Source organism: Vigna unguiculata, chromosome 9 (assembly GCF_004118075.2).
Source record: "Vigna unguiculata cultivar IT97K-499-35 chromosome 9, ASM411807v1, whole genome shotgun sequence".
NCBI lineage: Eukaryota > Viridiplantae > Streptophyta > Magnoliopsida > Fabales > Fabaceae > Vigna > Vigna unguiculata.
Genome location: NC_040287.1, coordinates 18,963,908 through 18,989,181, shown reverse-complemented (window position 1 = coordinate 18,989,181; position 25,274 = coordinate 18,963,908). Strand labels below are relative to the sequence as shown.

At 36.0% G+C, this 25,274-nt stretch overlaps 1 protein-coding gene across 2 annotated transcripts; it reads right to left on the bottom strand.

Moving 5' to 3' along the window:
- Window positions 1-3,965: 3,965 nt before the first annotated feature.
- Window positions 3,966-4,970, bottom strand: LOC114164714 (probable WRKY transcription factor 75). Of its 2 annotated transcripts, none has more exons than XM_028049460.1 (2): window positions 4,776-4,970; window positions 3,966-4,272 (listed from the first exon to the last, which is right to left on the bottom strand). In XM_028049460.1, the coding sequence occupies exons 1-2, from the start codon at window positions 4,967-4,969 to the stop codon at window positions 4,071-4,073; spliced, it is 396 nt and encodes a 131-aa protein (XP_027905261.1). In that variant the 5' UTR covers window position 4,970; the 3' UTR covers window positions 3,966-4,070. The 2 variants fall into 2 exon arrangements, with proteins under 2 accessions (XP_027905261.1, XP_027905262.1); XM_028049461.1 differs by having other exon boundaries at window positions 3,966-4,269.
- Window positions 4,971-25,274: the final 20,304 nt, after the last annotated feature.

Genomic DNA, 25,274 nt, shown 5'->3' with positions numbered 1-25,274 from the left:
CAGTGTCGAAAACATTTTATAAAAAAACATAGCAGTAATAGAAAATAAATTTAGTTTTAATTTTATAAAGTGAGTTTATAAAAAGTTTAATTTTTTTATATATTAATTTTATATTTAACTTTTTCAGTGACCATCGAAATGCATTAAACATGATTTATTTGATGCATATAAGTTTCACCATTTCAAGGTTAGTTTATGCATGGAATGAAATATTTTGTAATGAAATATTTTGGTACAATGTAAAGGTTTGTGTGTGAAAATTCCTCATATTCGTTTTTGTGACCTAAGGTCACCCTTCCCGTTACTTTTGGTGTACCACATGATTCCTACTGTGACATAACCAAACTAAGCATTGTTTGGTGAAGGTTTTGAAAGGGTCATTGTGCCTATTAAAGTTGACTAAAAACAGTGATGGAAGAAGACAATTTTAGAAGGTTGGACCCATATCCTGAATTGAAAGGGTTGTCAGTGATTCTCAAGACACAATAATTTTGCACTATGATTGTGATTAGGGGACCAAGGAACCCATTACAAGTGCAACTACAAAATTGATTTTTTTGGATACAGGAACAACCAATTTAATTACCGTAGTTTATACAGGTTGGATTTTTTTAGCCTTTTGATTCAGTATTTACTTTTGCTATTTTTCAATAGATAATTTTTTAAATATTTTTCTTTCACATTTTAAAAAGTGATATTGTTCATATAAAAATAGTTTTTACACAAATGTCTACTAAATTCCATTACCATGATGGGTTTTTATTCATTTTTCTAAATTAAAATATAAAACACGTGTTATGTGCATGTATTTATTAATTTTTATTATGACAATAAAAATTATTTTGTATCACAATTATTAAAATAATATACATAAAGTAAATAATTTTTATAATTTTAACACATAATTTAAATTTTGAAAAATTGTAAAATTTAGAAAATAAAATAATAAAATATATTAATAAAGATAAAATTAAGTAAAAATATATATACACCAGAAAATCATTATAAAGCATATAAAATGGCTGCAGAAACCAATATATTTATTAATAGGAATAATTAAATATCATGTCATCAATAATGATTATTTTCCCTTTTTATTTCATAAGTTATTTAGTCATATGTTTTTTATCTCATCCATCCCAAACTATATTGCTGGAGTTACAAGTTATGTATTTTACTTATTTTACAAGTTATTTATTTATATTTACTTTTCTACACCCATCCCAAATTTTAATTATGTAAAATAAACATATATTTTATTTCATACACATGCTGAAATACTAACAGATTCTATCATAAATTGCATTATTCAACTTATATAGTAAAATTCTCATCCACTTTCAATCTATTATTTTATTGGACATTTTTGTTAAAATCAGATCTGTCTAATACTCTTAGCCACAAAGGGATTTGTGTTGATTAATGAGTTTCTCACTTATTTAATGTGAATCTTGAAGGAGTCTTTAAGGTTTAAAACTCAATTAATCAATTTTACAGTTCTGAGTTAATGGACTGTTTAAATCAATCAAGAAAGATTATGAGAGACAAGAAAGAAGCAAGACACACAATTTATACTGGTTCGATTCAAAAAGAATCTACATCCAGTCTTCTCCTAAGTAACACACTTAGGAGGATTCCACTATACAGAAAGGTTCTAAGAATTACAAGCACACTTATGTAATTCTAACCCCCAAAACCCAAGAACTTGATTCAACAATCAAGAACTCCCCCTAGGAGCAATGCATCCACACAATTGCACCTAGGTCCACACTTCAAACACTGAAGCTACTGTAATCAAAAATACAGAAAACAAAACAAGAAACGAATACACCTAAGTTGTGCAGATTTGACTTGATGCTCCTTGAATCAAGCAAGATCCATCATGGTAGAATCAACCATCAATTCTTCTTGGATCTGTACTTGAGTTATCTTGCAGAATCTTCTGAAACTTTATGTCTCTCAGATGGGTCTATCTCAGATGAAAACTGCGTGATCTTTCTAATTTTCCCTGCCTAAAACAGATTCCAAAATAGCTTTTATACAAAGGTTTTTGCTGTCACTAATTCGATTAGCAATTTACCTAATCGATTATCGTGAGTATATTTTCACTTACTTTGTACAATACTCACAGCTAATCCATTAGTTAAAGAACTAATCATATGCAGAATTACATAGCAGGCCTGAAATACATTTGATAAAGAGAAGCTAATTCCCTAATGCATATCCTAACTGGACCAAGCTATGTTTTATCCTAGATCAGTAGACATCATCAAAATTGATCTTCATTTATGGATGAAAGGCTCCCCCTTTCAACAATTTTTATTGTAAATCTGGAATATATTTTAAAAACTTTTTTTACAAATTTTCAGCATAATATAATTTATATTTTTAAATATATTTATAATAAATTTTAATTACATAAAATAAATATTTATTTTACTTCTTACACATACTAAAATACTAACATATTATATCATAAATTGCATTACGCAACTTAAATAGTAAAGTTCTCATATATTTGAATCTCTTGATAAGATATTATTAGTATCTTTTTCTTTTAACTGTGCATTTTTGTTCAGATTCCTTAAATTAACTTCTTACTTCTTTACCAGATTTTGTTAACCATTTACCAATTTCAATCTATATTTATTTATCTCCTAATTAAATTTTAGTATTTGTATTAATTTAATTATAATTAGAAGTAATTAAAAAAATAAAATTGATAGATAAACAAAATAACAAAAACAGTTTTTAGTAATGTAACAAAGTTAAATCTTATAATAAAAACAATAACTGTTGTGATGCTTTCAAGATCGGATCCTAATGAAATTTCCTATTCCTGACAAGTAAATCTAGACAGATTCTGTTAATCTAAACTAATTATTTCTAATTATTTAAAAAATCTTATACTTCAGTTTTTTCAAGAAAAAGTGGTTACTTTCTATATGTTCCTCTATTTATCATGTTCAAAACAAAGTGACAAAGAAGTTAAATTTTAGTTATCTTCTCAAGAACCCCACACAAATGATGAGATTGAGATAGAAAAAAAATGAAGTTTGAAACAGAGCATATAACGAGAAAGAGAAAAACAGTTTCAGCATCCCCACCATGGAAAGCTACCAAAGAAAAGGAAAAGAGAAAGGAAAAATAATAGAAGAATTCCACCAACGTTTGAAGAAGTGGAACAAGAGTGGGAAGCCTATAAGGAATCCAAGCCAAAAGCATCACGCAGACATTCCCTTCATTCAAACCCAACCATTCCCAAGCCCCGCAAATATTCTCCTAGGAAACTCATGTTCAACCTTCGACAAGAGTCACCGTCACCTCTTGAGCCATCGAAGAACGTTACCAGAATCAAAGATGTGTCAGTCAGAGAGATCCTCCAAGAACGTAGAGAGGCTATCGAAAGAGGAAAGTTGAAGGGTCGACGACTTTTTCAGTCAACAACTTTCGAAGGTGAGAGTAGTCATCGGGAGGAGAGATCAATGTCTTTCTGTAACTCCGATGATGAATCTAATGAAAGTGAAGGGGTACATGGTTATTGTACCCATGATGAACTTTGTTCTTTGTCTTCCTCTTCGTCATCTTGTCTTGTCGGTGATGACGACAATGATAACAAAGACAATGATAACAAAGTCATGGATAAATTGATCCATTGTATGGCAACCGCAGAAGACAGTGCTAGTGCTACGTATCGCAATAGAAGAACGAGGTACGCTGTTTTACTAGGTGGGGTTACTGTTATCTTGATCATGATTGCCATGTTCATGTGTTTGGCGAAGAATTTGGGCGGAGATGATTGCGATATGATTTTGGTTCCAACATGAGATGATTGCCATGTGCATGTGTATGATTTATAGACTATTTTACGATTATGTTATAGTATTTTAGTGTGTAGACAGTCGAAATTATGCCTATCGCAAATTCTTGTTTGTAGAAGTTAATGGTTTTTCTAGATAGGTGCATTTTTTTTTATGATTATTTTTATTGAATCCATAACAGAACGTACTACATTGTACCATGTCTTAAGAAGACTTGCCATTAACTTGCAATAATAATTCCTTTATGTTCTATTCTATTGTGGGAGGTGCATTATTGAGTAGATTGTCTATGAGTAGGTTGCCCAAGATCTGGTCAAAGGTTTCCACGGACTTATCCACAGGGTGTGTATGTGTCCCTTCGTAGGTTGTGACCACGATCTGTTCATCGTCCGAATGCCGTTGGATTTGTTTCTTAACATTGCACTCTCGATGAGCACACCTGTAGTAACTTCTGAAAACGAACAATAAATATACTTAAGTATGCATAATTAAGACGAATTAGAAATGTAGAAATCAAAATGCTAACCTTAGTTTATTGTATGGTTAGAACGTTAGTATGTAGAATTAGAGATGTATAAATGGGTTTAACTCTTAATTAAATGTTACTTATTAAAGATTCAATTAAGGTTAGGTCGAACAAATGTTCAATTAATTGTGAACTAAATTGAATCTAATTCTCTTGTCCCACAAATTAAAAGGATTTGCAACTAATCGACTCCAGCTTATAATCTAATCATGTAAATAGAGCATAAATTCTTGAAAGGACTAAAATGTTTCATTAATCGACTACTACCTCCATTCTATTCGGAAGAGTCCGGTAATTCACGTAAGAAAAAGATTTTTCAATCATTACAAGATTTTGGGTTTGCAAGGAACTAAGGACTCTCACACTGCATTTGGGTGAGAAAGACAGAAAATCCCATTTAAAATATAAAGTAGCAGTGTGGCACTAACCTTGGAAAAGTATTGTTTTTGACTATCTTTTTCCCATATTTTCTCCACTGGTACCCATCATCCAGAACATCAACAGGGCTTCTGGTTTGAAATGCATATCGGTGGTGCTTAGCTTCCTTGTCACTTTGGTTCTGAGATGATAAAGCTGTTGATGATGTAGATGCTGTAGGGAGCATAACTTGCTGTTTCTCCATTCAAAAGTAGGCTAGTTAACACTACCAAGACAGCATGTACATATATATACACACTCAATCAACAAAACTTGATGGCGATGGCTGCATATTCAAAAGGAAAAAAAACATGAGGGCGGCATCCAAGTCAAGATTGAATTCCACTGCTTCAGAGATACTACTGTCTTTTCCTTGAGGTACATATACTATGAAATAATAAAATATATAATATGTGATCGGATATATAAATAAAATTAAATAAAATATGTGTATCATTACTTCTTGGTAAGTTCGCCTTTACAGAAAAGACCTTAGAAGGAATCTGATAAATTTATTGGCGTATTACGTGTCATAGGTTAATTATAGTTAAGAGGTTTTATATGTCAAAAAAAGTTGCCGTAAAAGGAAACTTCAAACCGTCCGTTTTATGGCAATTAAGATTTTCATTACTATCTTTCTAAATGGGTTATGAATCCTGGAGTCTGTTTAGGATTGTCTAGCGATTATGGAGGTTTTCTTCCATATGGTCTTGCGAGGTTTCTTGTGCTATATGGTGAGGGAGTATGTGGCCATATGTTGTGGAGAATAATTATTTCTTAAAATATATGCAATTGTTTTATAGTTAAACAATTATGAATATTTTTTTTAATTTATTTTCTAATATAATATTAAAATCTATTCTAATTATAAATTTATTGGATATCTTATATCAAACCATTATCAAATCCTTCGTAACTATTTAATCTAATGAACAATACTTATGAATAGAGAAGCTTGTTTCTAAGTGCATTGCTTAGTGTATGTTATGAATGGATGATAATTATTGTTTGAAATATTACTATGTACTTTGAAACTATTATGCTATAAATCATTATCTACTTAACTGAGTTATCATGTTTTGTAAAAATTCACCAAGACCAAGTATACTCAATAGTCACAGGCTTGTTAATAATATACTTTCTAACATATTCCTTAATTATTATTGTTTTTTTTTTTCTTTTGGAAAATTACAGAGTCATGAGAGATGTTCATTGAATAAAAAGTGAGACCAATTTTTTATATTTATAATAAAAGGTCAATAGAGTGTACGGAAAAAAGGTATGCATGGTGGGCGAGAAGTTTATCTTTTTTTGTTTAGTTATTGAGTTTACGCTTTATTTATATAATCACATCCATAAGTATTTATAGAGAAAAAATAAATAAATTTTCATAGATTAAAATAAACTTATACATTTAATTTGGTTGTAATATTCTAAAAATTGAAGTTCATAAATTAATAAATTTAATTTAATTTCAAGAAGAAACTTAAATTATTTTCTTTTGCTTCAATTACTTGAATATTGATCTCTAATTTGGTGAGAAGCTAGCTTGAGTTTGAACCCCACAACAAAAAGACGTGACCAAGTTGGCATAGAAGAAGCTTTATTATATTATGACCAACATGGAATACACGACACGACAGTGAAACATTTCATGAATCATGAGTGCATGCATGTACACCAATTAGGTCATAGTAAGACTGATTACTGATGACTACACGCACACTAAATGTCTACTAGCAAGTTGCGAATAATATTTTTCATTTTTTGTGGATATAATTTATCTATGCACTTTGAGATCCTAAATGTAAACAATATACACCTTATTTGTAATATACTCTATTATACTTTACATATTTAAGTTTAAACTCAAAATTATTTAACAAGCTATTGATGCATAATGCACTTACTAAATCTTATGTTGACAGAGATATCATAGATATAATCTTCTATTCTTTTTTTTGTTTTTAATTTTGTTAATTTGTTACAACAGTTGTATTATGTAGTTTGTTACAATACGTCTTATATACCACTAGTGCAGATTTAAACTTTTATAGCACCATTTATGCCTCAATTAAAGAAGAACAAAAACTTATTCAGACGCGATGATATATTTACAATTTTAGCGAACTTTTATTTCTCGTTTGTCCAAATAATCAAGACATAAAGCGTTTTCTACCTCGAGTATAACATATAGAGGCCGAATGTCTCCCAAAATTTTCAAATTCATGCTTTTATAATTTGTTTTAGTTGAATTTAGAGGATTGGGCCTTGGTTCCCCCCTAATCGAAGCATAAAGGTTATTTTTCCTCGATTCCATGTTACCTGAGGCTTAAAAGTGACATTTTTAAAATATTTTATTCGAGATATATGGTCCAAAGTGGTCTTACAATCAAGGCAGAATGCTCAAAATTGGAATTTATGGCTCAATCTTCCTTATAACCGAGGTAGAATTGGCCTTTATGCATCAGTTTAAAATAACCGAGGCAGAAATCTAGGTTAAAAATCCCAATTTCAGAACGCATTACTCTTCATCTTGCAGTGGTGGCAACGTTGCCACCACCTGCAGAGCAATTCTGTCACGCTTGCACCACTAGCAAACCACCACTTTGCCATCGTTGTTGTCCACTATTAAACCTTGCGATTTTGGGGTATTATGGTGCTTGATTTAGACCCACATCACTTAGAATTTTGAGATGTAATTCTCTATTTTACTATATAAGAGACCCTATGTAAAGCTTTAAGATACACCAGTATAAAAATACTTCCTAGTGTAGTCGTGGACGTAGGCATACACATTGTACGCTGAACCACGTTAAATTCTATGTGTCTATTTTTCTCTCTTTATTCTTTCCTTTATTGCCTTGTTCCTAACAATTGGTATCAGAGCCCCAAAACCTTAAGGCAAAGCGATGCTATTTCATTGGTTATGGATCTGACATGTATGGCTACAGGTTTTGAGATGACCAAAACAAGAAAATTATCAGAAGTAGAAATTGTAAGACCCGAGAAATTTAAATAATTAAATAAATAATTATTTAGTAAATACGGGTAGTAGAACCCTTTATGGCATTTAATGTTAATTGTTGTTACGTGGAAAAGTACTAGCTCAAGTGGTTGAGAGTACTTAATTGTGTGAGAGGACTTGGGTTCGAGTCCTTTGTATGCTATTTGTGTGTGGTTTGAGTTATATTAATTTTAATATGCATGATTATGTTGGGTGATAACATAATTATAGAATTAGAGCAATTAACACAAACATGACTTGGTTGAATTGGTTGTGCCTTGACCTTGGAATTGTAGGGGGTGTGTTCAAATCCTGTTTAGAACGAAATTGATCGTTTTATTTTTCCTAATATCATTGTGGCTTGAATGTGAAAGGGCATAGAAAACCCTAGCAGAAGGGTAGCCAAGGTTGGAGGTTGAAAAGCCTTGGGGTGTGTTGAGAATGTAACCAAGGTCTAATTAAGATAATATGATTTGGTGTTTTATATTATTTCATTTATGTGATTGCTTATATTGTCGAGCTCACCCTTTTTGTTTGTGTTTGGCGATGATCGTGTATTTCTTTACACGGGAGCAGTTGATGATATAGGTGATGCCTTTTTGTTTGTGTTTGGCGATGATCGTGTATTTCTTTACACGGGAGCAGTTGATGATATAGGTGATGCTGCTAACACCTGAGACGGAGAGAGGGCTATACTGGGGATTTTGAGTTAGGGAATTCTTAGGATTTTCATTGTTTTGACAGATTTTGGAAATTGTAATAAAAGTACTATGTAGTTTTCTTTAAATTATGGCGTTATTATTACTATGTTAAAATTTTCCCGCGTTGTGGGAGTAATAAAGTGCGACGTTTGAACTTATTTATTCTTATTTATATATTGATTTATTTTAATCAAGTAATTTCCAGTAAGGATGTTACAGAAATGTTACTTTTAATGAAAACATGTTCTATAAAGACATGACTGCAAAATTTGCAAATGCAAATAAAAGGCCTGAGCATGTATCATTAGAAGAAATTTCAGAAAGTGATGTAGTCAATAGAAGGCAAAATACAAAAGTAGAGCCTTAGTTAGAGTCTGGGTCAGAACCTGAATAGATAGTAGAGTTAGTAACTCTAGAAATATCGACTAGAAGGTCTAGCAGAACAATTGTAGCACCACAAAGGTACTCCCCTTCATTGCATTACTTGTTGTTGATTGATGCTGGTGAGCCAGAGCATTTTGCCGAGGCTATGCAGGGAGATGAATCTATTAAGTGGGAGCTAGCAATGGAAGATGAGATAAAGTCTCTTCAGAAGAATAAGACATGGTCTTTAACCAAACTTCCAGAAGGAAAGAAGGTTTTGCAAAACAGGTGGAATTGACTTCATGGAAATTTTCTCCCCTATTGTCAAGATGACTACTATCAGAGTTATCTTGAGTATAGTAGCTACAGAAAATCTTCATCTAGAGCAGTTAGATGTGAAAACTGCATTCCTACATGGAGATCTTGAGGAAGAAATCTTTATGGCACAACCAAAAGGTTTTGAAGTACAAGGCAAAGAGAATCTTGTATACAAGCTTCATAAAAGTTTGTATGGATTGAAACAAGCACCAAGACAATGGTACAAGAAGTTTAATGAGTTTATAAGAAACTCAGGATTTCATAGATGTGAAGAAGATCGTTGTTGTTACGTGAAGAAATATGTTAACAGCTATATCATTCTTGCCTTGTATGTTGACGACATGTTGATTGTTGGTGCTAATATGGCAGAAATTGACAGGTTGAAGAAACAGTTGTCAGAAAATTTTGAAATGAAGGATCTTGGTCCAACCAAGCTAATTCTTGGTATGAGAATCTCCAAGGATAGATTTGAAGGTATTCTGAACTTATCTTAGGAAAAATGTATAGAAAAATTGCTTAGCAAGTTTGATGTTGGAAATGCTAAAACCAGGAATACACCTTTGGGAACTCACTTAAAGTTCTCAAAAAGGCAATCTTCTTAGACAGAGGAAGAAGAAAGTCACATGTCTAAAGTTCCATATGCATCTACAGTAGGGAGCTTGACGTATGCTATGGTTTGTACCAGACCTGATATAGCACATGCAGTGGGAGTTGTGAGCAGATTTCTATCAAATCTCGAAAAAGAGCATTATGAAGGCGTGAAGTGGATATTGAGATATTTGAAGGGCACTTCAAAGATGCATTTGTCTTTTAGAAGAAGTAATCTCACTTTACAGGGGTTTTTCGATGCAGATTTAGGAGGTGATTTGGATAGTAGAAAGAGCACAACAGGTTACATTTTTACGTTGGGTGGTACAACTATCAGTTGGAAGTCCAAACTTCAAGGTAGATTCTCTCTTTCAACCACTGAAGATGAATATGTAGCTATCTCAAAAGTAGCAAAAGAGATGATATGGTTGAAGAATCTTCTAAAAGAATTAGGAAAAGGGCAAGATGAATCTCCATTGTTCAGTGACAGTCAAAATGCCACTTGTCTTGCTAAAAATCCAATTCTTCACTCCAGATGCAAGCACATTGAATTGAAGTATCATTTTATCAGAAACTTGATAAATGATGGAGACTTATTTTTGTTGAAGATTCCAGGTGCAGAGAATATAGCTGATATGTTGACCAAGACTGTCACAACAACTAAGTTGAGGCTTTGCATTGCCTCAACTGGCCTTCGACAAAATTGATGATGAAGGCACTACACTAGGTGGTAATGTAAATCAAACTCCAAGTCGGAGAATTTTTAGTATTATGGTGATTGATTTAGTCCCACATTGCTTAGAATTATGATATGTCATTCTCTATTTTACTATATAAGAGACCTTGTGTAAAGCTTTGAGATACACCAGAATAAAAATACTTCCTAATGTAGTCGTGGACGTAGGCATACACATCGTACGTCGAACCACGTTAAATTCTCTTTGTCTATTTTTCTCTCCTTTATTCTTTCCTTTATTACCCTGTTCCTAACAACTTGCACCACCAGCGGACCACCACTTCGCCATCGTTGTTCTCCACTGTTAAACCTTGAGATTTTGGGGTATTATGTTGCCTTTTTCTTTGTTTTTGCTTCATTATCAGTTCATGCTTATGATGTTCTGAGGGTTTCGCATTCAACCATAATTATTGCAGGTGCATTGTCGACATAATGGTTCGAACATATTTGGTGCCGCGAGGTGGAGATAGTGGTGGCGTATTGGCTGTGGGATTGCAGGTGGTGGAAGCTCTAGGGTTTCTGGTTTGAATTTTTTTAGTGACCATTATGCCTCGATTGCCTATAGAAATTAAGGCAGAAATGTCACCCTTTTTAACTTGACTAGATATGTCTCGGTTCTTAAATTGAAGTGAAATGGCCAAAATAACCGCGACCAAAACTCTTTCCTTCACTAGTGTATACACCATTTGGTTTATACTCTATAGACATTACCATTAGATTGAGATTGTTGTAACAAACGAAGAATTGTTTGGTATTTCTCTAGAGTGAAACTGCATTGAACTTTGAGTTTATCAACTTGTGTGGAAGAAGTATCCGTAGGAGCCACAGGAGAAGCAGTATCAGACACATGAATAGAGAAATTGGATTGAGCATAAATGGGTTTTGAGAAGGGTTTATATCCTTAAGGAATACCGAATTTGATCCAGCAATTATCACATAATTTAGTGCATCCTCATAATCGATTAGAGCGCTCCCTACCACGAGATCCAGAAAAACCATCACGATTGTTGGTAGGACTTTTAGGGTTTTCTTGAAAATTCAAATAGGCTAGGGATTCTTGAGTATTTTGAGAAGAAGAGCCATGGAATTCTCGCTCTTGCTAAAGAATTAACGAGAACGTTTTCGGAAAAGGAGGCATGGGCTCCATGAGCATAATCTGGGAGCAAACTTGGGAGAACTCATCATTCAAACCACGAAGAAATTTGATAACACAGTCGTTATTGCATTCTTGTTGAATCTTGGAAATTAACCCACAAGAACATGATGTAGCAAAAAAGTAAAAGAGAACAGTTCTATAGAGAGAAAGTTCTTTCCAAATGATCTAAAGACGAGTGTAATATTGCGAAATGGAGGAATCACCTTGTTTGCAAGCATGAAGAGCTTCAAGTAAATCAACGATTCAAAATTTATCACCATGACAGAATCGTTGTTGAAGATTGGTCCATATTTCAAAAGCAGAATCCACCGACATCACTGATTGCTTAATAGAGGACGTAATCAAACGCGTTAACCAGTTGATGACAATCTTGTTGCATCTTCTCCAGGCTTCTTGAAGAATGTCGTCAATGGATGGGCAAGGAAATGTACCAAGAACAAATTTATCTTTGTTCTTGGTTTTAAGAGCGACAAGCATATCGTGACATCATTGTTGATAATTATTTTCGGAAACAAAGGAGTGACGAGAATGGGAGCAGGATTCTCGCCAGGATGCGAAAACAAAAGGATGGGTCGGGTTGAGAAGATGATTAGAGGCTAATGGTGGGGCAGCCATGAGAGAAGAAATAAAAAACTTTAATCTGATACCATGATAGTGTTGGAAAAAATGCAGAAGAAAGAATTTTTCGTTATCGTTTAAAAGTCACTAATGGTATTGTCTATAAAGTATAAACCAAATGGTTTATATATAAGATTTAACATAATACAGTTATAACAAGATACACAAAACAACTGTTGTAACAAACTAACAGAATCAAAAATAGAAAAAAAGTAGAAGAATATATTTGTGATATCTCTATCATACGTTAAAGCTGAAAACTAGTGATTAAAAGATTAATTAGTCAAATTCTTTCAAAAAGGTTGGATCGTAGAAACACACATTAACATAAGTTGCAGTGTAGGCAAAAAAATTAAATATCAGGACTATTATAACCTCAAGATATCTTTGTATGATATAAAATTGATTTTTATTAATTTTTTACATAAATTGTTCGTCTGAATTAAATATCAGTTAAAATTGGTCCAACCATAGATATTGTAGCTACGAATTTTGTCAAATCTCTTGTGAAATAGATTTCTTTAGCATAAAACTTTCTCAAGGATGTATTTTATGTGCTTGCATGCGTTTTTTTATGCTTTCAGATATTTGTTCTTTTTTAAAATGGGATATTAAGTCTAGTTTTTTTTTAGATTTTCCTTTTTTTAAGTGGGATTTCTAAGTTATAATCCACTCACAATTTTCAAGTGACTTCTCTTAAAAATATTCTTTGTTGGATTTTTTACGATTTTGAGATTCTAAATCAAAAGAAAGTTAGTCATTTTTTCTTTGTTGTTATTGTGCCAAAGCATGAGGGGAAGTGAATACGATTTGCTTTTATTTTTCCCTAAAAAAGTATTTGTTTTATGAAAACTATATATCATACTTTGGTTGATAAAAAGAAAAAAGGTAGATGGTTGAATTTATGCTCCATGTGTCCTTTTTGGAAGGATAAAGAGGAGTTCATTTAGCATTTTTTATTTAACACTACTCTAAACAAAGTTTTTGATGATGGTTAAAAAGGATTGTTACCACGGCTCTGGACCTGTCGTTGTACAACACGTCATTAAGAATTTGGGAGAAAGCACGATGCGTACAAAAACCATCATCAATTTGCATTCAGAACCACGATGGCTTTTAAACATGTCGTTGTAACCTATCTGGAAATTATTAAAATTCTCAAAATCATGACGGTTAGTGTGATAATTGTCGTTATAACACATAAATATTTAAAAAACTAAAATTTTTAAAGTTAATATACCACGACGGCTATTGCCCTAACCTTCGTTATATTGTGCATTCTTTATAAATAAATTGTTTCACGTTTCAAATTAATCCAAAACTTGTCATCCATTTTCACACAAAACATCCAAAGGTAGTTCAAAACCATCTAGAGACAGTTCAAAATATTAAATGATCCTAAATTTTTACAAATAACTAACATATATTAAAATTATTATAAACTCTAATTCTAACTAACATCTAGACAAAAAATATTTTGCCAATGTTTGTTGAATATAAGCTAATGCTTTTGAATCCATTGGACTTGGGTCATTAAAATTATGTAAAAGTTAGTTGAAGTTAATATTAGTATATATGAAAATTAGTTGAAGTTAAAATTAGTACATATGAAAGTTAGCATATTACCTCGTCACAATCACTTTAACAATCGACTTGCACAATTGTTGTCATCCTTTGCATGACGTAATAGCCATATGTATAGCCCCTAGTTTGTTTATTACACTACATAGTAAAACTATTTAGATAAATTAAATGATAATACTATAAGTAAATGAATGATAACATATAAATACCTAGAGGGAAATCTATGTGACCCTTTTAGTATCAGAAGTTGATCTAACACTCAGTATATTATGTCCACTAAAAGTGTAACATCCCTAAAGAATATTACTAATTTAAATAAATACATAAAGAAAAGAAAATAAACATCACGGTATTATTATTCCCAAAACACAGGAAAGTTAGATTATTTAAACATTGCGCCAAATTTATTAAAATTGTAGCATTTAAAACTTTACAATTTCCAAAACAAATCAAAACATAAGTGATAACATAAACAAAATCCTAGCTTAATCCCAGCTAGCCCTCACTCCGTCGCCTGAGCGTTCTCAGCATCACTTGTAACACCATCTGCTCCCGCGTAACGAATTACACGATCATCGCCATACACAAACAACAAGGGTGAGCTTATAAAAGATTAAATAACATATAATAAATCAGAAATGACAATAGCACACCCATTTATTTTATTCCATTTAGTTATTGGCCAAGTTCCTAATTTCTCAAGGTTTTACACCCTTCAATTCACTTAACATTGTTAACCTTGGACTCAGGGTTATGATGCTCACACGAACCTACCCGTTCGTGGTCCTGCTTCTACGAACCTCCCCGCTTGTAGTCCTACTCTACGGATCTGCCCGCCCGTAGTCCAACACACGTGATCCACCAGCTACGTACCTCCCCGCACGCAGCATCTCTCAAGTGTGAGCCAAACCATACGAACCTACCTCGCTCGTGTCCTCACATGAGAGTAACTGGATATGAACCTCCCCGCTCATATCATTACGTGTTACCTCTATCCATGAATCTACCTGCTCATGGCACAACATCCCCTGATCCAAGTTTCACCTCAATTGCATCCAAACAACACACACAAACCACAAATCTCACTTAGGCTAGAAGCTTTAGCTAAATCAATTAGGCCTGACTCGCTTAAGCTAGGCTCTCTCGCCTGGGCGAGCCTATGACTGTAACAAGATATGAGAACTCGCTTAGGCGAGACCTTACTCGCTCAGGCGAGAGCACCCTTCGCCAAAACCCCAAAATTCTCTCGCTTAGGCGGCGAGTCCTACAACCACAAGCAATCCATCATGCTTTCTCTCTTAGGCGAGTACCTCTCGCTTGAGCGGGGTGTTTTGTCGCCCAATTCATGGGCTACTCGCTTGAGCGAGCCCCTCGAGCACAACCTCCACACTTCACGATCTCTCGCCTAGGCGAGATACCCTCGCTTGAGCGAGATGCTCAACCAACACCAGAGTTTGAGTTTCTGCTACTTTCACCTGGGCGAGCCTGCTCGCTTGAGCAAAATTAACACACATTCCCCTCTGAACACGCACCCCGTTACCAATTCCAACCCAATTTCCTTCTCTCCACATTTACCAAGCAACCCAAAACACTTCGAGAGTTATATGGACATTATTTAGGCATAGTTTGACCCCAATTTTTGATATTGCACATAACACATCATACAACACAGCTAATACCTCCATCATATTCATAATAGGGTATAAGGCATGGTCCAACAACATCCAAATCACCAACATACCAATTCACAGCTCATAGGCACGAGAATTCAGAGCAAACCAACATACAATCATGGGCATATAACTCTTACTCATACACATAACCTAGAACACGAAAATAGCTCCCCTTACCTGGTTTCCTAGGCTTAAAACAAGAAAGGGTGATGGTTCTTCTTGCCCAAAATTAACTTCTCTTGGTGCCCTCCAATTCCAGCCCTCTTGATTCTCCTTTTTGCACTCTTCACTCCCAAACACGTGCTCCTTACTACCTTCTAGGTTTTAGACTCCAAAAACCCTCCTAATTGCTTGGTTTTGCCCTTTTATATGGTCATTTAATTATGGTAAATAGTGAAAACGAAATTCTGATTCTTTTAAGTGTCTCTAAATGCATTTTAAGGCCCATTATGGGTTGTTTTCCCAACTCCCTTGGGGGCCATTGCCTCTAGAGTTTTCCCACTCTTTCACATTCAGAGCACTATTTCATTAGCAAAAATAAATAGGGCAATTTCGTTATGAACGGGATTTGAACACACACCCTTGAATTTCCAAAGTTAAGACACAACCGATTCAACCAAGTCATGTTTGTGTTAAATCCACTAATTATATAATTATGTTAGTACCTAACATGAACACAAATATGGCATACATAAGACTCGAACCCAAGTCCTCTCACACATATAAAGTACTCTCAACCAATTGAGCTAGCACTTTTCCACATCACAACAATTAACATTAAATGCCATAAAGGCTTAAATTTTCCGGGTCTTACATTCCCCCCACCTTTAAAGATTTTTCGTCCTCGAAAATTGCACTTACCAGGAAACAAGTATGGGTTAGATTGCCTCATCTGATCCTCCATCTCCCAAGTCATCTCCTGAGTGATTTTATCCCAGATGACCTTCATTGTCTTTATTTCCTTTCCTCGCAGCTTTTTCACTTGCGAGTCAAGGATCCGCACCGGCCCGGTGTTTATGGTCAAGTCTTCCCTGATCTGGGTATCATCTGACTCCAGAACATGAGATGGATCAGCTATGTATTTTCTCAACTGAGAAACGTGAAATACATTATGCAGATTTGCCAAGTGCAGTGGCAGAGCAATCTCATAGGCTACAACACCAATCCTTCTCAAAATCTGATAGGGTCCCACAAACCTCGGAGTTAATTTCCTTGATTTGATAGCCCTTCCAATACCCACCGTCGGTGTTACTCTGAAAAACACATGATCACTTGCCTCAAACTCTAAAGGTCGTCTTCTCTTATCTGCATATGACTTTTGTCTGCTATGGGTAGCTCTCATTCGCTCTTGAATCGCCTTGACTTTATCAGAAGTCTACCGTAAAAACTCTGGACACAACACCAAGGACTCACCATCCTGATTCCAACACAGCGGTGTCCTGCATCGTCGTCCATATAAGGCCTCAAACGATGTCATACCAATACTGGAGTGATAGTTGTTGTTGTAAGTGAATTCCACCAATGGAAGCATCTCACTCCAACTCCCCATATGATCCAACACATAAGCCCTTAGAAGATCCTTCAATGATTGGATCGTCCTCTCCGACTGCCCATCAGTTTAGGGATGATATGCAGAGCTCATCCTCAACTGAGTTCCCAATGCTGCCTGTACAAACTGCCAAAAGCGAGATGTAAACCTCGGGTCTCTGTCTGATACTATACTAGCTGGCACACCATGCAATCTGACCACTTCACGGACATATAACTCGGTCAACTTATCCAATGACCACTTCTGGTTAATGGCAAGGAAGTGGGCACACTTTGTCAACCTGTCCACTATTACCCAGATTGAGTCACGCCCTTTAATAGACCTCGGTAAATGAGTCACGAAGTCCATGGCAATACTACCCATTTCCTGAGGGATGTCCAACGACTCTAGTGTACCCCCTGGTTGCTGATGTTCGATCTTGGCTTTGTGACAAACCAAGCACGATGCTACGAAGTCGGCAATATCAGTTTTCATCCCATTCCACCAGAAGGACTGTTTCAAATCTTGATACATCTTAGTCATACCTGGGTGTATGGTAAGACGACTTTTATGTTCTTCTTCCATGATGTGCTTTCTCAACCTCCAATTTTCAGGTACACAAACTCTATCTTTGAATCGTAATATACCATCTGACCCCATCCTGTAATACTTCCCTTTCTCAGTTCCTATCCAGCTCACAAACTGTTGCAGCTCGGCATCGTTCTTTTGCTGCTCACGGATGGTCTCTAATACATTACTGGTCAGTGTTAGAACACTACATCTGATGGAATCTTCACTCAACTATATACCCAAATCCATATCTCTAAGCTTCTCAATCAATTCTAGCTCATTCACCATCACGACCGATATATGCATCCTTTTCCGACTCAAGGCGTCCGCAACAACATGTGCTTTACCGGGGTGGTAAAGCAACTCAAAATCATAGTCCTTGAGGTACTCTATCCATCGTCGCTGTCTCATATTCAACTCATTCTGATCGAGCAGGTATTTCAGACTTTGATGGTCACTGAAAACCTGGAATTGGGAGCCATACAAGTAGTGTCTCCATGTCTTAAGAGCAAACATTACGGCGGCCAACTCTAAATCATGGGTAGGGTAGTTCTTCTTGTGCACCTTTAACTGCCTAGAAGCATAGGCTACTGGTCTTTTCTCCTACATCAGTACGCAACCCAAACCATGATAGGATGCATCACAAAACACCTCAAATTTCTTGCTTGTGTATGGTATAGCTAACACTGGAGCTGTCGTCAATCTCCTCTTCATCTCCTCAAATGATTCCTCACATTTCTTCGTCCAGGAGAATGGTTGGTCTTTCCTGGTAAGCTGGGTCAAATGACTCACCATTTTAGAAAATCCTTCCACAAACCTCCTGTAGTACCCAGCCAAACCCAAGAAGCTTCGTACCTCAGTCACAGTTTGTGGTCTTTCCCATTTCAACACCGTATCAATTTTGCTTGGATCTACTGCAATACCATGTGCTGAAATAACATGCCCCAAAAACTGTACCTCCTCTAACCAGAACTCACATTTAGATAGCTTACCATAGAGCTGATGTTCCCTGAGTACTGCCAATACCACTCTAAGATGATCTGCATGTTCCTCCTTTTTCTTGGAGTAGATGAGAATATCATCGATGAACACCACCACAAAGTTTTCCAAATAGGGCAGAAAAATCCGATTCATATAATCCATAAAGACTGCTGGAGCATTCGTCGCTCCAAATGGCATTACTACATACTCGTAATGTCCATACCTTGACCTGAGTACTGTCTTCTGGACGTCTTCCGGTTTGACCAAGATCTGATGGTATCCAGACCTCAAGTCAATTTTGGAGAACACACCTGCCCCTCTTAGTTGATCAAGTAAATCATCAATCCTTGGCAGTTGGTACTTGTTCTTTATCGCCAGTTTACTCAACTGCCGTTAGTCTACACATAATCGAGAACTCCCATCCTTCTTTTTCACTAATAACACCGGAGCTCCCCATGGTGACGCACTAGGTCTAATAAACTTCTTCTCTAGCAGATCCTCAATCTGCTTTTTCAGCTCTACCAACTCTGCTGGTGCAATTCTATAAGGGGCGGCCGACACTGGACCCGCTCCAGGGATTAGATCAATAGAGAAATCTATGTCCCTGCTTGATGGCAATTTAGGTATTTTGTCAGGAAATACGTCGGCATACTCATTCACCACTGGTATATTTTTGATCTTTTCCTCCATGCTCTTCTTTTCTCCTTGAGCCACTATCATGAAACAAGTAGCTCCATCTTCCATTTCCTTCAAGGCACTATGAGAGCAGATCAACTTAATTCCCTCTGACTCTGGGAACACCACCCTGCGTTGTCCACAATCAATGACTATGTGATTGCTTGACAACCAGTTCATTCCCAATATCACGTCCAAAGCCTCCAAAGGCAAGCATACGAGGTTCACCTTGAATCGCCTGCCCTCTACCTCCAATGAGCATCCAACACAGGCAGAATTAGTTGCAACCTGCCCAGATGCTGGTGTCGAGACGATTAATTCGCACCCCAGGTCGCGAGTCGACAATCCTAGTTTCTTCACGCAATCGTGGGATATGAAGGAGTGTGAAGCTCTTGAGTCAAACAGCACTAACACACTATCACCATACAAAAAAAATAATCGAGAATGAGATTACCTGACCGGGTGGCCTCAGTGCTGGTCATGGCGAAAACCTGGCCTGTTGCTCTCGGCCTATTAGAGGAAGGTGGCTGAGATCGTGATCCGGGGGTGGACTTCTTATTCAGACACTTGTTAGCAAAATTCCTCGGCTGATCACAAGCATAACACTTACGAGTGCTAATACTGTTGCCCCCACTGCTCGCTGGCTGTGTGCAATCTCTCCTCAGATATTCTCCTCTACAATTGTAGCATCTCAACTTCTACGAGGATGATGCAGGTCGATTGTAGGGCTTCTTCTGATGTCTGCCCTCTACACTACTCCTCTAAGGTCGACTAACCCGGTTGGGCCCCATCTCTAGTTGTTCCACGCTCTTGGCCTACTCGACCAAAACGGGAAACTCTCTGACTCTCAAAGGCACTATGAAGCGTCGTAGCTCATGTTTCAAGCCACCCTCAAACTTCCTGCAACGCCACTCCTCGGTGACGGTCTGTGAGTAGAACCTAGATAGGTATTCAAATCTCTCCACATATGCTTGCACCGACAAGCTTCTCTACTGTAGTGTGAGAAATTCTGCCTCGCGCTCATGTTTAGCGTTGTCAGGAAAGTACTTCTCCAGACACCTCCTCCTGAAGCTGGTCCATGACACCTCCTCCTCCCGAATCTTCATCTGCTGTTGCATCCCCATCCACCAATACTTTGCCTCGGTCACTAACAAAAAGGTGGCGAATGTGAGTTTTTGTGCCTCTGTACATTTTATCACCCTGAAGATCTTCTCGCACTCGCGTAACCACGCGTTTTCCTCATATGGGGTAGCCTTCCCAGTAAATTTTGCTGGCTTATGACGCATAAAATCCTCCATCATCACAGGTCTCACTGGAGGAATCATCGCTCTAGGTTGGGCTGCCACTGGTTGCATAGCGTCCACCATCCTATGGATCGCATTAGCAATCTCATCAGCACCTGCGGTATTCCTACGTCTCCGGTTTGCCATAGCCTGTGCACGCCACATTGTTCAGTTGTTAACATTAGATAGCTCAAATTAAAATAAGAACTTCTACTTACTAACAATCACTAAACACATAACACAGTTCATAGACAAAAAAATGAGCAACTCACTCCCCAAATTCCCCAAAAAAATCAAAACATTTGCTCTGATACCATATGTAAAATCCCTAAGGAATATAACTAATTTAAATAAATACATAAAGAAAAGAAAATAAACATCACGGTATTAATATTCCCAAAACACGGGAAAGTTAGATTGTTTAAACATCACGCCACATTTATTAAAATCGTAGCATTTAAAACTTTACAATTTCCAAAATAAATCAAAACATAAGTGATAACATAAACAAAATCATAGCCTAATCCCAGCTAGCCCTCACTCCGTCGCTTGAGCGTTCTCAGCATCACCTGTAACACCATCTGCTCCCGTGTAACGAATTACACGATCATCGCCATACACAAACAAAAAGGGTGAGCTTATAAAATATTAAATAACATATAATAAATCAGAAATAACAATAGCACACCCATTTATTCTATTCCATTTAGTTATTGGCGAAGTTCCTAATTTCTCAAGGTTTTACAACCTTCAATTTAGTTAACATTGTTAGCCTTGGACTCAGGCTTACGATGCTCGCACGAACCTACCCGTTTGTGGTCCTGCTTCTACGAACCTCCCCGCTCGTAGTCCTACTCTACGGATCTGCCCGCCCGTAGTTCAACACACGTGATCCATCAGCTACGTACCTCCCTGCACGCAGCATCTCTCACGTGTGAGCCGAACCATACTAACCTACCTCGCTCGTATCCTCACACGAGAGTAACTGGATATGAACCTCCCCGCTCATATCATTACATGTTACCTCTATCCATGAATCTACCCCCTCATGGCACAGCATCCCCATATCCAAGTTTCCCCTCAATTGCATCCAAACAACACACACAAACCACAAATCTCACTTAGGCTAGAAGCTTTAGCTAAATCAATCAGGCCTGACTCGCTTAAGCTAGGCTCTCTCATCTGGGCGAGCCTATGACAGTAACAAGATACGAGAACTCGCTTAGGCGAGACCTTACTCGCTCAGGCGAGAGCACCCTTCGCCAAAACCCCAAAATTCTCTCGCCTAGGCGGCGAGTCCTGCAACCACAAGCAATCCATCACGCTTTCTCGCTTGGGCGAGTACCTCTCGCCTTAGCGGGGTGTTTTGTCGCCCAATTCATGGGCTACTCGCCTGAGCGAGCCCCTCGAGCACAACCTCCACACTTCACGATCTCTCGCCTAGGCGAGATACCCTCGCCTGAGCAAGATGCTCAAGCAACACCAGAGTTTGAGTTTCTGCTATTTTCACCTGGGCGAGCCTGCTTGCCTGAGCGAAATTAACAGACATTCCCCTCTGAACACGCACCCCGTTACCAATTCCAACCCAATTTCCTTCTCTCCACATTTACCAAGCAACCCAAAACACTTCGAGAGTTATATGGACATTATTTAGACATAGTTTGACCCCAATTTTTGATATTGCACATAACACATCATACAACACAGCTAATACCTCCATCATATTCATAATAAGGTATAAGGCATGGTCCAACAACATCCAAATCACCAACATACCAATTCACAACACATAGGCACGAGAATTCAGAGCAAACCAACATACAATCATGGGCATATAACTCCTACTCATACACATAACCTAGAACACGAAAATAACTCCCCTTATTTGGTTTCCTTGGCTTAAAACAAGAAAGGACGATGGTTCTTCTTACCCAAAATTAACTTCTCTTAGTGCCCTCTAATTCCAATTCTGATTCTTTTAAGTGTCTCTGAATGCAGCCCTATAGGGTTGTTTTCCCAATTCCCTTCGTTGTGCCCATTGCCTCTAGAGTTTTCCCACTCTTTCACATTCAGACCATTATTTCATTAGCAAAAATAAAGAGGGCAATTTCGTTATGAACAGGATTTGAACATACACCCTTGAATTTCCAAAGTTAAGACACAACCAATTCAACCAAGTCATGTTTATGTTAAATCCTCTAATTATATAATTATGTTAGTACCCAACATAACCATGCAATTTATTAAAATTAATAATCAATCAAATAACACTCATATGGCATACATAGGACTCGAACCCAAGTCCTCTCACACATATAAAGTACTCTCAACCAATTGAGCAAGCATTTTTCCACATCACAACAATTAACATTAAATGTCATAAAGGCTTCTACTATCCGCATTTATTAAATAATTATTAATTTAATTATTTAAATTTCTCGGGTCTTACAAGGTGTTTCTTAAAATAGACTTACATATCTACTATGCTTTTCAAATAAGAGGGGGGGGGGGGTGGGAGGTTTATGACAAGAGCAAAACCATAAAGTAGTACGCTTTGGTACTAATAGAATTAGTAGTTGCTAATGACGACTGCATTAAAAATTAGTTGAAGTATAATTAAAATGGAAAAAAACTATACATTATAGAATGAAAAATAAAGATATAATTACTTATCTATATATGAAGCAAGGTAAACTTGTTTCTTTCATTAAATTATTGAATTAATGATGTACTTTTTTTGATTTTTAGTTCCTATTACCCGTTGAAGTCATGAAATAAGGGTCTATGAACCGATATGTGTAATCATTTCTTGCTTCCAAACACAAACAATAAGTACCTAATTTGATAATGAAAACACACATTTAATATCTACGAAGGTAATGAATATAAATGATTTAAAACTTTATCTTACATCATCCATAATTGCGAAACAAATATATTTAAATCCTCATTGCCTATTATGATCTCCATCAAATCATATTTATATATGAACAATGGAAGCTCACTAGCTTTGCCAAAAAAATAGTGGCATCTTGTAAGACCCAGGAAAAATAATTATTAATTCGAAGGTGGTTTGTGGGAGTGAGGTATTATTTAAATAAATAAATGATTTTATAGAAGTGAAGCATAACATAGTTGGTTAGAGTCTTGTCATGGGTTGGTGGTCAAGGGTTTGATTCTAAATGTGTGTTTTATAATTGTTTTAGATATTGTTTTATAATTGTTTATATTTAAATATTGTTTTATAATTGTTTTAGAAGTGTTTATGTGTTATATTTTATAAATTATTTATAACTTATTGGCATGTTTACAATTTATTTTCTTGAATGCATTAAAGGTTTGGATATCATTATAATGTTACTTGTGCGTGTGGTTGACAAGAAAAGGTGATAGTTAACATGGTTTGGAGTGTTGGTTTGGATCTTAGAGTTTTTAAGTTCAAACCTTGGCTAAAACAAAAAGGCATAAAAATTTGTTTTCGTTTTGGTATTTTTTGTGGTCTTCTTAGGAAAGTTAGTTGGGTTAGGTATGGTTGGTATTTTTGTTGTCCTCTAAGGAAAGTTAGCTAGGGCATGTTCTCATTATTTTTTTGTTGTCATCTATTGAGTTTTGTGTGTTTTGCAACATGAAATTGTAAGGGAAACACAATTTTCATATTCTTCTCATGGATGAAAAATTTGTTATTTAATGGTGGGTTAAGTTGTTAAATTTAATATTTTCTTTTATGGATCAATCAATGGTGGAATTTATGATATCTAAACTCCGCCTTATTACCATGTGTTTGTGGTTAGAAGCAATGAGTGTAAATGGTATTTGTTCTTTTGGAATGATAATTATTGTCAAGGATGAGTATGGTTGATCAGATGTTGTGATGGATCAATGGTTTTTTTGGAAGTGCAGGGGTTGAGGTAAGTGGTTTGGAGTTAATTTATTTTTAGTGTTGATGATTGAATTTATCTCTTAGAAAAAAAATGTGAAAAGTTTATATGTGGTATATTCATTATTTATCCTTGGTGTTTGGAATTTTTATGCTATTGGTTCATTGGAATTTTTATGTTCATGATTAGGGATTAAGATCCAAGAGCACGGAAAACTGGGGTTTTTGGGTGGAAGAATGAGTTAGGTTTAAATGGTTCAATTAGGCAACTGTTTTTTGTCTTTTTAGTGTTGAATTCATCTTTGTGTACAAGTGTGAGTGACTTTATGGTTATATTACAATGGTCAATGTGATATTTTATGGCATGAAAGTGTTATCAGGTTGGTAATCTCTTTGGAAAATTGATGATTTGTTGTTTTGGGCTCAAGAGTAAGTGCAAAGTTTTAATGTTACTTGTGGTTACATGTTTTGATCAATGTGTGAGTTTTAGAAGGTGGAAAATATTGAGTAGGTGCAGGCCTCATTGAAATCAAGTGCAGAAATTCCCTTACGTCCAAATTGGTCAGTTGAGTGAATCAATTATGTTGTGTTGATGTTTGTTGTACATGCCTTGGAAGGATGAAAGGTGAGAAAGAGAGTTATTGTGCATGAGGATTTCTCAGAAGTCTTTAAATGTGTGTATTTTGTTCCGAGAGAAAAGCATCTGGTAGTGGAAAGTTTAGAATGTTTTGTGCATGATTTTTGTTACTGGAATGTGTGAAACAAGTACCATGTGCATCAAATCATTATTTCTCATATTGTTGCAAAGCGTGGCGCACTAAGCGTTGACTTCCTAGCACTTAGTGTACTATT

Coding starts and splice junctions, on each gene's coding strand:
- LOC114164714 (XM_028049460.1), bottom strand. CDS start 4,969: ATGGAGAAACAGCAAGTTATGCTCCCTACAGCATCTACATCATCAACA. Junction 4,273..4,775: donor AAAAACAATACTTTTCCAAG/GTTAGTGCCACA, acceptor GTTCGTTTTCAG/AAGTTACTACAGGTGTGCTC.